General features: G+C 33.8%; 2 protein-coding genes, 1 long non-coding RNA gene and 1 other non-coding gene across 4 annotated transcripts; 2 read left to right on the top strand and 2 right to left on the bottom strand.

The window, feature by feature from the left end:
* Window positions 1-227: 227 nt before the first annotated feature.
* Window positions 228-1,328, bottom strand: LOC18599394 (uncharacterized). Its single transcript, XR_001928116.2, has 3 exons — window positions 845-1,328; window positions 617-688; window positions 228-493 (listed from the first exon to the last, which is right to left on the bottom strand). It is a non-coding gene; the product is annotated as an uncharacterized LOC18599394 (long non-coding RNA).
* Window positions 1,329-2,565: 1,237 nt separating this feature from the next.
* On the bottom strand, window positions 2,566-5,376 carry CLV2 (Leucine-rich repeat (LRR) family protein). Its single transcript, XM_007029343.3, has one exon. The coding sequence runs from the start codon at window positions 4,984-4,986 to the stop codon at window positions 2,788-2,790; it is 2,199 nt and encodes a 732-aa protein (XP_007029405.3). The 5' UTR covers window positions 4,987-5,376; the 3' UTR covers window positions 2,566-2,787.
* A 708-nt stretch (window positions 5,377-6,084) lies between these two features.
* LOC18599392 (scopoletin glucosyltransferase-like) lies at window positions 6,085-7,719 on the top strand. Its single transcript, XM_007029342.3, has one exon. The coding sequence runs from the start codon at window positions 6,146-6,148 to the stop codon at window positions 7,598-7,600; it is 1,455 nt and encodes a 484-aa protein (XP_007029404.2). The 5' UTR covers window positions 6,085-6,145; the 3' UTR covers window positions 7,601-7,719.
* TRNAN-GUU (transfer RNA asparagine (anticodon GUU)) lies at window positions 7,720-7,793 on the top strand. The gene has a single exon. It is a non-coding gene; the product is annotated as a tRNA-Asn (tRNA).
* Window positions 7,794-15,286: the final 7,493 nt, after the last annotated feature.

Raw genomic sequence — 15,286 nt, 5'->3', positions numbered from 1 at the left:
GAATTGAATGATGGGAACTAGTATAATTCATTTATACCCTTTATTCAATGGTGGGAATTTGAATGCATTATGCGTAAGGATTCACAGAATTTAAGGCAAGATCATGTTTATATGCATGATCATCTTCATACACCTTTGCTTGGTACCAAAAAGAATAAGATTAATCGACCTTATCAGAAGTTTCAAGCATAGAAATTGTAGAGGGAGTAGCCAATTCACAACTCAAATGAAAGGAAAAGCATTGAAGTGTTACATTCCATAAAACCCAAGCTCCGCTCTCGGGCTTCTAAACGTGCACAAGAATAAGACTCGACAATGACAAAACAGCAACCACTGACAGCAATTAACAAGACCAAATTCTAGCCATTAAAACACAGCAGCAAAACCCTGGAAAAGGTTCTGCTAAAGCAATGGCTGTCTTATTATATATTAAGATACGCACTGTTTGCACTCGTTCTCAGCTCCAAACCTTTCCTCGGGCCCCTCATACGACCTGCCAATAATGGTCATAAGAATCAAGAAATCTGATTGAATAGTAATTGGAAGAAGAAAAATATATGGTTAAAGACCATAATTTTGGCATGAATGCATGTCTATGACTATAATGCCAGCATACATTTTCATTGTGGCAACTCCGGAGACAAAGGTCTCAGTGGTGGTCTTTTCTAAGTATCCCAAGTCAGGATATCTGTTCATAACATGACAAAAATATACATCAGTCTTCTCAAATTTCATTGTCCAAAACCCTACATTATTCAAATGCATGCAACCGTGTGTGTGTGCATATATATATATATATATATATAGGAAATCATAAAAATAAGAAAATAAATAAAATTTTCACCCAATGGAGCCACCACCGCAGCAATCTCCACAGCAAGACATTTTGTGAAGCAGACGATCGTGAAATGAGAGAAGCTTTTACTATGAATTTGATTACGCAAGTCCCAAGTACATCCCAGGTTGAGCAATGGACCGCTATTTATGATTCAGGGTGAGGAAAGGAAGATTGGATGTTCATCGTACATGTGGCAAAATCATATGCTTGATGGCGTTGGTGTATAATCTTTTTGCTTTCGGCCATTCGTTTTTTGTGACAGTATCAAGTAAAGGGCAATGTATTAACCCCTTCTCAGTTCCAAGAAGACACAGAATCTTGGTTTGGTTAACGTTATGAAATGATACAAACAAGAAGAAATAAGTAAAGAAAATGGATGGAAAAAGTTGTAAGACTATTGGTGTTGGTGCTTTCTTCCCTCCCAGGATACAATCTTTTGGTAGCAAACTCTTGCACCCCAAATCCCAATTTAGAATGAAAAGCATATATTCACCAATTACCCCCATTGATCAGGCAACTGGGACCTTTCTTCTGGGATTACTTAAAATATTTTTCTTACGTGCTTTAAGTAAGACGGATCATTGTGGATATAAATAGGAAATTAAGGCCAATTATTTAAAACCTTTATGCTGTGGGCCTTAAATCATCTTCTACCACTGATAGTGCAGTAAGGTTTTGTTATTATAGCTAAGGAGTTGGTTCATAATTCTCTTCAAAGTTTTATCTTTCTTTAACTTTCTGTTACTGTTGTCTTTCTTTTCTTTGAGTCAATTCTCTCATTTTAAAAGGAGCTTGTTAGTTCATTATTTTTGGATAGCCCCTACGAGATTCTTGCTTCTTATAGTGGTATCAACTTTTGGAATTTATACCTTGGAAAGAATAGATTGGTTTAAGGGAAGTAAAGAGATTTAAAACCTACTCAACCTGTTTAAAGAGAGGTAGTAAAAGTTTTTTTTTTTTTTTTTGAAAGGTATTACAAGTTAATGTTATGTTTGTTTTAGGGCATTACAACGAGAAACTTATTGGATATTTAATATTTGTACAAAGATTTGTTTTGCCAATCAATCTTCTCTTCATCACTAAGAAAGAAGAAATTTGGCTTTGGGGCATGAAGAACACTGTCTTAAAGGCTATGATGCCTCTAGAATACAAGAAAGCTTCAAAACTCTCCATTCTCCAAGCAGTAGTGCAAATGGTTCCCTGGAAGAGTTCTTTATATACTTGATGAATACAGTCTTTTTATAAGACAACCCTTGGAGAACAAATGCAGCATTTCCATCAATGGTTAAGCATTGATAAACAAAAATAACTTTTCAGAATTGTATTCATTTAATTTATGAAAACTAAAATGGCAATCACCAGTATCAAGTACTTGCTCTACCAAGATTACTTAAAGAACTTCTTCCTTTCTAATGTGGAGTAAATAAACCCACCAACGTTCTGAACTACCAACACCATTAGGATGACATATTCAAAATCAAGTCATCTTTTCCCCTCACTAATCTACTTATAGAACTCTACGGGGGAATGGGATGCTTAAATTTGAACCCAGGAAGTGGGAACTATCATAAATGACCAGTTATTAGCTAAAAGGAGGAGAAAAGGTTTTAAAAAGGGCATACATAAGTCTTCTAAGCCCTTTGACTTCTCTTTGATGATAAAAACAGAAGGTTTTTGTTTCATCTCAAAAGATTGCAGTTCCACAGGTATTTAAGAGAACAAGTTCATGAATCAAACGAGAATCTAATCATTGACATCAAGCCATTAAATCTTAACAGATAGAAGCTGTCATACATAGAAGTGTAAGATTAAATATTACCGGATAAAGAGAATCTGATCTTTGAGATGTCATACCTTCTAATGTTTTGAGCATGAGTTTAAATCTCAGGAAGAAAAGTAGCCCCCTAAAGTAGAGAAATGTAAATGTACAGAAGAAAGCCTTCACTGCATTAAAATTTTGTCTGGAGGATGTAACTCCTTGCTCGAGCAGAACAAAAGAGAGCCACAACACCAAAATAGAAACTAACAAAAGCACTTACACAGAACACCCAAACCAATATTGGTCCCTCAACTTCTTCAAATGTCCTCCCAGGCACCACAGCGGGGCTTGCTCTGTAACACCCGTCACCAGAGGACTCCAGACACAAATCAGGATTACCAGCAAATGCTCCTGGGAATCTCTGATATCCCTGGTTATCAGGAACAGATCCTGAAAAACTGTTATATGATAAATTCAAGAAAACCAGATCTTTAAGGGTTGAGATGTTTGCAGGGATCTGGCCGGATAAGGAATTATGTGACAAATCCAGGACCCTTAAGTTCCACATTTTCTCCAAACTTGGAAGCTCACCATCGAGAAAATTATAAGATAAATTCAGATATTCCAATCCTTCTACTTCAAATAGAACATCTGGAATCTCACCGCGTAACAAGTTATCAGACAAGTCAATTCCAACTGTTGAAGACACCTTGTAGTTGAAGCTTAATTCACTACTATCAATGACCATGACAGAAATTTTTATCTCAGCATTTCTCATTGCAATAAATGGTTCTTTAGGTGCTCTATCACTGTTTCCACTGTTATTGTGGAAGCTAATGTTGAAGCTAACATCTGGTATGACACCTGAGAATTTGTTCCCAGATAAATCGATCATCTGGATTGCTCCAAAAGTGAATAGCCAGCTGGATATATTCCCACTGAATTTGTTCTGAGCTAGGGAGAGATACTTGAGGTTTGACCATTTGGTAATTGCATCGTTCAGTGCTCCAGAGAGGTTGTTGGAGCTCAAATCTACAATCTCTAGTGATTTTAACCCTGCCAAGGTTAATGGGATTTCACCAGAAATCTTGTTGTGGCTTACATCCAATATCTTCAAGCTATCCAATGCATCAAGCTCAGGTTGAAGTTCACCAGAAATATTGTTGTTATTGAGCATCAGTGCAAGCAACTGAAAACACCCAACGATGTCTAATGGAATTGAACCTGATAAGGAGTTGTGCGACAGATCAATTACTTGAAGATAAGTCAACTTTCCAATCCTTGCTGGAATTGCCCCTGTAAGGAGATTATGAGAAAGAAACAATGCTTGCAAACTCTTCAGCTCGGTGATCCTCAATGGAATTTTACCAGAAAAGTGATTGTGAGAGAGGTCCAGAAGAACAAGGCCTGATTTTTCTGTTGCCTCTGCAATTTTGCTTGGAAGAGGACCTGATAAATCATTGAAACTCAAGTCCAACACAAGCAACTTTTCTGTAAACACAAGTCTCGGAGATAACCCATAGCTCAGGTGATTAAATGATAGATTAAGGTGCGTCAATGCTTCCAGTGAGGCAATACAAGTAGGTATTCCTCCCACAAGAGAATTGTTAGCCAATATCATAACTGTAAGACTCTGAGTAGAAGCAGAAAAACAAGGCAAAGTACCAGATAACCGATTCGAAGCAAGATTTAGAAACTCCAGTGACTGATAATACTCATGAATATTGCCTGATAAATGATTGTCTCCAAGATCCAAGTGCTTCAAAGACTTCAAGTAAAACACGCTTTCAGGTATCTCCCCATGAAAGGAATTCGAACTCAAATCAAGTTTTTCCAGATTGCTGGAAAAATTACCAATCCACAATGGCAAAACACCACCCAGTTCTCGGTTTGCATTCAACACAAGTTCTGTTAATTGTCTAAGCCTCATGATATCATCAGGTAGAACCCCACTAAAGCTATTGTAACTAAGGTCAAGAGACTTAAGACTACCCAACGAACCAAAACACGTTGGAATCGTGCCATTGAAGTTATTCTGAGACAATTTCAAGTATTCAAGAAATGACAGTTCACATAAGCCAGGGTGCACTTTACCGGACAAATTCATGTTAGCCAAGTTCACAGAAACAACCCGACCGGTCCGGTCTTCACAAGAAATACCGGTCCAGTTGGTGCAGTTTGACCCAACCCAGGTTTCTAAGCTCTGGCCAGGGTCTTTAACCGATGACCTGAACAATAATAGTGAGGCTTTGTCTTCTGGGTCAAGATCAAAACACTGAGACAGGTTAAAAGAACATAGTGGTAGTATTATCAAGAGCAAGAGTGGCAGTGTATGTAATTCTGAGGGTTTCCCGGGGTGAAAAACAGCAACAACCCATTTCAGCTCCATGAGTGAAAACAAACTCAGAACCAAAACTAAACTGTGAAACTACTTACAGTTATGGAAGCTAAAACATAAAACCCATTTCTTCTGATGCTCTATAAAAGGCTAAATATTTCGAGCCATGAACTAAAACTGAAGAGTAAAGAACAGCAGAGTGACAGAAGAAGAAAAGAGGGAGTTTTACAGCGATGAAAATCTGGAACCCATGTTCTTCTTCAATGGAAGTAAAGGAATTTCAACAAACCGAAAGCTGAAAAATGCATTCAGAAAGAAAGAGAGAGAGACTTACTAGTGAAAGTGGAGAATTTTTGCAGCTAAGTGGAGGCATGAGAGTATGTTTACTGAGGAATAATAAGGCAAACATTCTCTTTTTCTTTTTCTTTTTCTCTTTTTAATACACTAAAATGGGAACTAAAGTAAAATTAAAGTGGAAATCGCTTTTATTTAGTTATTCCTTTCCTTTTTCTTTTATTATTTTATTAAATAAAATATTGTTACATGTCATAAACTTTTCCTGTACTGGGCTATACACACCTTCATATCCAAAATGTTGTGGGCCTGAATAGGAAAGAGATGCAAAGTAACTAGCTCTTGTGCTGTTGTGTGTGCAAGGGCTAAACGGAATGGTAATTGGGCTGCTCCATTTGAATTCGTTATGCAGAGACTATAGGTGAAATGGATAAAGATGAAGTTCTTGCTGCCAGGAAAAAGTTGATTAAGACTTGGACTTAAACAAAAATAAATAGACTTCCAAGTAGATTGAGATTCCTTGCCAACCAAGGTAAACAAATTAGTAAGTAAGTTTCACATGAGAGAAGTATAAAACAATGAACATGGACTTGAAGTTGGAAGCTGTTTTACTAATATTTTATTGATAAAATAAGTCAGTGACGATGGGCGGTTGTCTGTTTTATGCATTATTTAAATTAACTATGACCTTTTCACATATCTTCCAGGGTAGTTATTAACTATAAGCATACTTGCAGTCCAAGCAAACAAATTCATGTCACCTATCAAGACATTTTCTTGTGCTTCAAGCACCTGTGTCTTTGAATGACAGTGTTTTCATTGTTTGCTTTGTGTATAAATAAGGAGCTTATTAACTTTTAATTTACTTGCCAAATCAATTTACTCCTGTCCTGTTTCTTCCCTTGAACCAAGCTAAATGGCCTCAAATTCACGCCAGCTTCATTTCATTTTCTTTCCACAACTTGCCCATGGTCACCTGATCCCAACAGTGGACATGGCTAGACTTTTTGCTATGCATGGAGTAAAGGTAACTATTGTTACTACTCCCCTTAATGCTCTTCTCTTTGCCAGCAAAATTCAAAGAGAAAAGCAATTGGGCTTTGACATTAGTACTTTGGTAATAAAATTTCCTGCATCTGAGGTAGGCCTGCCTGAAGGATGCGAGAACGTGAGTTCCATCACTTCACAAGAAATGATACCAAAGTTTCTCAAGGCCATCAATCTTTTCCAACAACCACTTGAGCGGATCCTTGAAGAGCTCCGCCCTGATTGCCTTGTGGCTGACTGGATGTTTCCATGGGCTACAGATATTGCTGGCAAGTTTGGGATCCCAAGACTGGTTTTTCATGGAACAAGCTGCTTTGCTCTTTGTGTCGTTGATACCTTAATACGCCATGAACCCTTCAAGAAGATTTCATCTGAATCTGAACCCTTTGATGTGCCTGGCCTCCCGGACCAGATAAAGATGACAAGATTGCAGCTGCCAGATTATATTAAAGATACAGCAGAAACTGAGCGGAAAAAGCTGATAGATGAAGCTATCAAATCAGAGTTGACAAGCTATGGAGTCATAGTAAATAGTTTCCACGAGCTAGAACCAGCTTACACACAACACTATTCCAAAGTTATGCGAAGGAAGGCATGGCAGGTTGGTCCTGTTTCACTCTGCAACAGGAACAACGAAGATAAAGCCGAAAGAGGAAATGCAGCCTCCATTGACAGACATGAGTGTTTAAGATGGTTAGACTCGAAGAAACCCAACTCAGTTCTCTACATATGTTTTGGAAGTATATTCAGGACTTCAGCTGCTCAGCTAAATGAGATAGCTAAGGGCCTTGAAGCTTCAGGACAGGATTTCATTTGGGTTGTAAGAAAGGTGAACGATGAAGACAAAGAAGAATGGTTGCCAGAAGGATTTGAAGAGAGGATGGAAGGGAAGGGTTTGATAATTAGGGGATGGGCGGCCCAGGTTTTGATCCTTGATCATGAAGCTGTAGGAGGGTTCATGACCCATTGTGGGTGGAACTCAACAATAGAGAGTATAACTGCTGGGGTGCCAATGGTTACTTGGCCTCTTTGTGCAGAACAGTTCTGCAACGAAAAGCTGGTTACAGAAGTTCTGAAGATTGGAGTAGATGTTGGAGCCAAAGAATGGTGCAGATGGGGAGATGATCCTAGTACAAAATTTAAAGTAATGAAGGAAGATATAGAAAGGGCAGTGAGTCGGGTAATGGTTGGTGAAGAAGCTGAGGAAATGAGAAGCCGAGCTAAGGAATTGAAAAATATGGCGAGGAAGGCTATGGAAGAAGGTGAATCATCTTACTCTGATTTGAATGCTTTGCTAGATGAATTGAGGTTGAGCTGCCCTTGACCAGACCAACATATATCAAAAATCTTTTCTTTTTAAGCCGTCACGGATTTTTTTTATCAATATTAGTATTTTTGTAGGAAAATATAGTACTGTTGGAAATAAAATAATATACATAAATAGCTGGAGTAGCTCAGTTGGTTAGAGCGTGTGGCTGTTAACCACAAGGTCGAAGGTTCAAGCCCTTCCTCTAGCGTAATTAATTTTTTTTAATTTCAATTCAATTAATTTTTTGTTAATTGATTAATCAAATTTTTTGTTAATTGACTAATTTCACATTTTTCCTTGTCAATTAAATTAATTTTTTGTTAATTGATTAATTTCACATTTTTTCTTAATTGAAATTTCCATTCAATTAATTTTTTGTTAATTGATTAATTTTTTGTTGATTAATTTCACTTGAAAAAAATTAAGAAATTTGCTTAATTGATTAATATTTTCTTAATTGAAATTTCCATTCACATAATTTAGGTCTATATTTGACTTGAAATAGCATCTTTCAAGTAGACTAGTCAAAATATGCTTGGCCCATTGAGTGGACTTATTTTTTATTGAAAATGAGATGGGTTGAGTTTGAAAATTTAAACTTATATTAGAACTAGGTCTAAATGAGTCAACCCATCTGATTAATGGGTTGGGACGAGCTAAAAAAAATAATTTTAGTTAATTTAATAATTTTATATATTTAATTATATAAAATTAATAATTTAATTATAAATGATATTGTTTATTTTATATATTTCAATGTCTTTAATTTTTACTTATTAAATTAATAAGTTTAGTTTAAATTAAAACTCACTATCTCTTTTTTTTTTTATGACAATGAATATTAAATAATAAATTGATAATGATTCAAACCTTGAGACATCATTCAAACAAAATTTAAATGTTTTGCTTAAAGATGAGGATTAAGAAGGACATAAATGAATCTTGAAGTTTCTATTTATTTGGTTATATACTTATATTTATAGGATGGTAATTTGTGTTAAAGATTAAAACTTTATTTATGTAATTTATTTGCTTATTTATATTTAGTGTAATTCATTTGTTTGTAACATGTTTTTATTATTCAATTTGTGAATTAAATCATAGAATAATTTTATTAATAGAAAATTTATTGGGTAGAATTGTAAAAATGATTTAAAAAAAAGAAAGAAATGAATTGACCCAACCTGACCCATGAACTAGCAAGGCGTGAGCTGAGCTAGGATTTTGATGACCCATGTCAAAAATAAGTTAACATGACCCAACTCATATTTTCTCAATCTACAAAGATTTGGGTCAAATTAGACCGGACCAGCTCATATTAGTACCTCTACTTTCAAGTGATAAATCTACCAAGCATCTATCTCAACTACCACCATTGCAATCTTATAATTCAATTCTAATCATTGAATCTAAGCTTAGATCTCATCCATAAACTTTTGACAGAGGATGGCCGATTCAAGAAAAGCGATTCACTCTGCAAATTTTATATATTTAATTAACAAAAATTATTATATTTATTAGTTATTTTTTAAAATTATCATTTTAAATGTCTTTTATTATTAATATTAATAAAATTTTATTTAATTTGTAAATAAATATTAATATAATTTTAATTATTATTATTATAATTTTAAGTTTTAATTATATATTATTAAAAATATTTTTTGCTATAAATTTTAATAAATTTTATTCAATTTGTAAAACGGAATCCTAATTACATTAAATAACTTTCATTAAAAATATTGTTCTCAATTAATAATATTGAATAATCTATAAATTTAGAATACAAAATTTTTAATTATATATAATTATATTTTATTTATAAACCATTGAAATATTTATAATTTGTACATAATTGTTATTTGCAAGTAAAATTAAAACATAAAAATATATTCACGTGAAACATATGCAATAATAGTTATTATTATATTCTGTATTAAAAAATCATAATGGAAACAAAATCTCAATCAAGAATAAAGAGAGCAAAAAAGAAAAAACAATTCTTACCCTCTTTGTTCTTGTAACCAAACAGGCCAATTACGATTTTATGATTAGCATTTAGCACCAAGTGGCTTTTGGAGAAGTCGAAGAGCCATAAAATCATTAATTAAAACAACATATATAACGTTAAGGATTTGAATGGATATATATATATATTCAAACCACGAGGAGAAATTTGGTAATTAAATATAAATAAATATAATATTAATTATGTATTTAATAAAACTTTCCTATCTATTGGGAACATCTTAGTTTAATTAATAGCATGTTTCAGGTGTCAATAGATTAGGATAAAAATTTATTTGAAAATGACAACAAGACCATAAGACCAATATTTATTTATTGTATACTTTTCTATCTTGTATAGAGCTTAATCATTAGATTAAGAGCCTATTTGACTTAATTTTTTTGTTAAAAAAAAGTTATTATGAAGCTTTTATAAATTATAATAGCTTTTAAAATTAAATTAAAGTTGTTTGACAAACTGTTTGATAAAATAAATTATATAAACTCTAATTTTTGTTAAATTTATCATAAAAAGTATTCATGTCATCTTCAATCATCTAATAAATTAAAACAAAATAAGTTTGTTTCGAGTTTATATACAATTTCATAAGTTCAAATCAAAAAAATCCACAAAGAATCGGAACAACTCTGAAACTTGTATAATAGTAATAGTATTAGATTTTTTGATGAAGAAGAGAGAAAACTTTTAAATGGTACTTGAATGTAACTTTAAAATTTGAGTCTTTTTTTCTTAATCTTTGCAAGAACAAAAAAATTTTTAATTTTGTTATTCAACGGTTGGTCTTTTGTTTTTAATTTTTTAGTAGTCTTTAGAGAGGTAAAGGAGAGGGAGATCGTAATTTTGCGTTGAAAAATGGTGATTTGCAAAGGGAGGGAGATTTTTTTTTTTAATTGGGGGAAAGAGGTTCGAACCTTATTCTCTAGGCAAAGAAACATGCATCAACCAATGAGTCAAATACTTGAGTGAGAGGGAGATTGATTCAGAGGAAGTAGTATTTTTTTAAAAGATGATATATTTAAAAAAAAAAAAGAAAAGAAAAGAAAGCTCTTCTTTGGAGCTTTTATTTAAGCTTTGATATTTTTGTTCTTTACAAAAAGTCCTTTTTTTTTTAAGAACTTATCAAAAATTCTGTTTGACCTAACTTATACTTTTAAAAAATAGATAAATTGAAAAAAAAAAGCTAGGCCAAATAAGCACTAAAATATTATCTAACTATTTTATCAACACCTGAGCATTTTGGTCATTGGTTGGTGCATTATACTCTTACCTTCCCCTTCCTCCAATTATAAAAAAAAAAAAACTATTTTATTTGCTTATTAATGCTCAAAACACCTCAGCAGTCCAGGTACTCATGCATTTTCTTCACTTTAGTACTCAAAATTATAACAATTTAGTCTCTTAATTTTGAGATCTTCACTTTAGTACTCAAAATTGTAATAATTTGGTCCCTTAATTTTACAAATTACTTCAATTTAGTCCCTTTAATATTTTTCTTTCAAAATTACCTTTCACAAAATTGACATCATTACTGACGTGGTGCCAGGCCAAACAAGTATTAAAACATTATCTAACTATTTTATCGACTTATTAATGGTCAAACCTCAACAGTCCATATACTCTTGCATTTTCTTCACTTTAGTCCCTTTACTCAAAATTGTAATAATTTAGTCTTTTAATTTTGGAAATTGCTTTAATTTTGAGAATTACTTTAATTTAGTCTCTCTAACATTTTTCTTCCAAAATTACTCTTCACAAAGCTAACGTCATTACTGACTGGTGCTGATATGGCCCCGCTTACTGACGTGGCATATGAGGTGTCCATCAACACCCACCCATGTCACGTCACATGGCATGTCCAAAGGGTGACACGTGGCATAACAAGAGAGCGACATGTGTCTTTTTATTGTTTTCTCTAAAAATATTACGTGCTTATTGAGTGTCAAATCCAAGGCCTCATGCGAATACAATAAACTTCTTACCACCTACTCTAAACTTGTGGCTTTATTTATGTATTGCTTTTGTTTCATTTTTTCATTTCTTTCTTTTTTTCTTTTTTTTTTCTCTCTCCTCTCACCTTTTCCTTTAAGGATTGATTGCCAGTCACCAAACGTCGCCGTCGATCACTAGTTATCAATCATCGGACGTTGGTCATTGGACGACGATCACTGGATATGCCACACAATGATCGTGATCGGTGATTGTCGACTAGCAACCAACGACAACATCTGATGATTGAAGGCTGGTCTTTAAGGGAAAAGGTGAGAGAAGAGAAAGAAAGAAAAAAGGAAAAAAACAAAAAAAAAACAAAAAAGAAAGAAGAAAAGAAATAAAAACTATATTTTTTAATGATAAGGGTTTAGAGCAAGTGGTAAGAAGTTTGTTGTGCTTGCATGAGGTTTTGGGTTCAAAACTCAACAAACACACAATATCAAAGTTATGCCATGTCAACAATAATGTTAGCTCTATAAAAATGTTAGAAGGATTAAATTGAAGTAATTTTCAAAATTAAGAGATTAAATTATTGTGATTTTGAGTAAATGGACTAAAATGAAAAAAAATGCATGAGTATAGAGTTCACATGTCAAGTGATATGACATTGTCACGTCAGCCTTTCTAGTCCACCTCACGTGCCACGTCAACAGACTAAATTGAAATAATTTCTAAAATTAAAATATTAAATTATTGTGCTTTTGAGTAAACGTTAGCAATAACGTCAGTTTTGTGAAAGGTAATTTCAAAAGAAAAATGTTAAGAGGACTAAATTGAAATAATTTTTAAAATTAAGAGGTTAAATTATTGTGATTTTGAGTAAATGAACTAAAATTAAGAAATTGCAAGAGACCAGAAACTGTTGAGGTGTTTTGACCACTTATTAATTGTATGGTACTATATATGGTCTATTTGTTTAGTGAATGGACTTGGGATATTTGTTGTTAAATACCAGTGTTGTTCAAACTTGGAGAACATCCTGAATGAGACAATTGGGAGGATTTCCCATGTTATTAACTAAAAAGGATGTAACTATGGAATTCACTTTATTCAATTGATAACATATTGAATAGTTTTTTCTCTAACTTTGGAAACCCTACCTGTTTTCCATGATTGTGCTTGTTGGCAATTACCTACCATTTCTCATGCACAACATATATAGGAATCTTATGCTGTCAAAATATCTACTATTACCATCACAAAAATTATTATTATGATGACTTTTGTCATTCTTATGCTACCTTGATCACTTATATTATTCCAACCTAATCATCTTGTATTTGGCTGGTGTCGTGACGTGCGGGTCCGGGAACCCGTCCGCCAGACGCGGGCAAAAATTAACTATGTGTGGGTGTGGGAGTCTCCACCAATCTTTTTTATCTAGGTGTGATTGGTCACCTATTAACCCGATTCTTAATCGACGAAGTCCTAAATTAATTTTAGGTCCGTCGAAAGAACGAGAACTGGTCCACGTTTTTTAGAGATGGGTTCAGGAGTGCGGTTACGCACGGAGAAGGGTTAGCACCCCCGTGACGCCCGTTCTACGAACGGTACCATTTAATCTTAAGTTATCTTAATATAGCCTTTCTTAGTTTAATCCCTATTTTATTAATTAAATTTTATTGAATTGTCAGACTGAGTTTTTCACTTGGTTTTACGTATGCATATGATGCAAGTGTAGAATGATGTCGTGACTTGTTTATTTTAAATGATGGAGTCGGTAATCTTTTATTGGAAAATTATTCGGAGACCATCCCAACGCTTTGGTGAAGTCTCGAAATTTTTCTCACCTAGAGATATCCCCGGAAGAACTCGTCTCTACGAGCTTCTCGGGGAAATCCCATCATCAGGATTCCCGCGCCACATGCAAAATAAGAGTGGCGTGCAATGACAGAATAAAATGATGGTATGCACGCGTTTATTGATGATCTAAAAATTTTGATTATTTGTTATTTTATTATTTTTTATTTATATATATACTTTATTTTTTGGTCTTCTTTTTAAATCAATGTTTGTTGTTGGTCAATTTCTACTTGATTACAAAGCTTGCCTAATTAATTAATTTTTTTAAACGATTAGATTAACTTTATTTAGTAATATTTATTTGAATTAACAAAATTTTTCTACATATATTGTTTTCTAACAATGACTATTTGACTTAATGGGTTTTGAAATCTAGAGTTCAGATTTATCCCGACGCTTCGGTGAAAATCTGTCTCTAACTTCGCACCCGAAAATATCCACCGGAAAGAGGCAACTCTTTACCTCATTTTTGGTGGTAATACTCAAATATTTGTTCCAATTATATTATTTATTATTATTATTTATTTATTTTTCATTTTATTATTATCATTATTTTTTATTATTTTTTATTTTTTTATTTTTTATATTTTTATTTTTTTATCTTAATATAATATAATATATATATATATATTTGCATCATGAATTACTATTATTATTATTTATTTTATTTTTTTATTTTTTTTGTTTTTAATATTAAATATAAGTGCCCATATTATATAAATATTTATTCCTAAAAAAAAAATGATAAATGCATTTAAATTAAAATGGGCTAGACCCAAGCAAAACAAAACAACAAGGGTTATACCTTGTTGGGCTGCGATTAGCCCAACTCGGCGGCCCGTGGGAGCCCAAATCCAACACCCCGGCCTGTTTCTGGAAGCCCGCAAGGTAAAGTCCAAAACGCACCGTTTTGATGCTTGCGAAGCCGCTCAAAACGACGCCGTTTGGCCTGGTCTTTCCAGCTTCTGCTTGCCTCTCTGAAACGACGCCGTTTTGCCCACGAACCCTAGGTATTTAATCCCTTTTTCTCTCTTTTTCTCTTCACTTTCATTCCTCACTTTCTCTCTCTAGCAGCGGCGCCCTCTCCCTTCTCTCTAAAAATCTTTTTCTTCTCCCTTCGCCGGCGCCGGCGCCCTCCCCTCTTTTCTCGATTTTCTTTCTCTCTTCTCTCTCTCCTGGCGGATCTCTTCGCCTTCCGTCGACCGAACCCTCTCTTTCGTCGGCCTCTCTCTCTTCTCTCTCAACGCCGGTTGAACATCTACGGATCCATTCCCTCTCTTCCGTCCGCCGGCTTCCTCTTCTCAGATCCCCTCCTTTTTTTTTTGTTTTTGTTTTTGTTTCTTTCTTTTGTTTTTTTTTTTTTTTGTGTGGCTAACTGCTGGTCTCTTGTTTTTGCATTTTGCAGGGTTTTAAAGAGCCGGGTTGTCCAATTTTTTGGACAACCCGACGAGGGGGGTTCTGGCACCCCTGGAGTTGGTGGCCAGAACCCCCATCCCGCGTAGTGGGTGGGGGATGGGACGGCGAAGGGATGGCTAAGTTATGTGTCTACAGCTGGAAATGGTTATGGCTAAGTTCCCCTCAACTTAGAAAACAGAAGATCAAGAAGGACATACAAATATATAAGATTTTGGTCCCATAATATAGTGTTTGTATTTTCAACTCAAGTAATTAGATTTGAACCCTTTCGCTTTCAATACTCATATTGTAATAATAATAATAATAATAATAATAAGCAACATTTTAATAGTTTTCAAGAGAATATGTTCAAAATTAAAATTTAAAAATATCAAGATAGATTATTGAAATAAAAGATTATTTGAATCTAATTATTTGCGTAATGTATTGACGAATCAATAATTGAGTTAAATCATTTAATGTGT

The sequence above is a fragment of the Theobroma cacao genome, chromosome 5 (assembly GCF_053813885.1).
Source record: "Theobroma cacao isolate CCN51 chromosome 5, ASM5381388v1, whole genome shotgun sequence".
In the NCBI taxonomy this organism is placed as follows: domain Eukaryota; kingdom Viridiplantae; phylum Streptophyta; class Magnoliopsida; order Malvales; family Malvaceae; genus Theobroma; species Theobroma cacao.
This window is presented reverse-complemented; position numbering and strand designations above follow the sequence as displayed.

What these genes read in the sequence shown, in the direction of transcription:
- CLV2 (XM_007029343.3), bottom strand. Translation starts at nt 4,986, where the DNA reads ATGGAGCTGAAATGGGTTGTTGCTGTTTTTCACCCCGGGAAACCCTCA.
- LOC18599392 (XM_007029342.3), top strand. Translation starts at nt 6,146, where the DNA reads ATGGCCTCAAATTCACGCCAGCTTCATTTCATTTTCTTTCCACAACTT.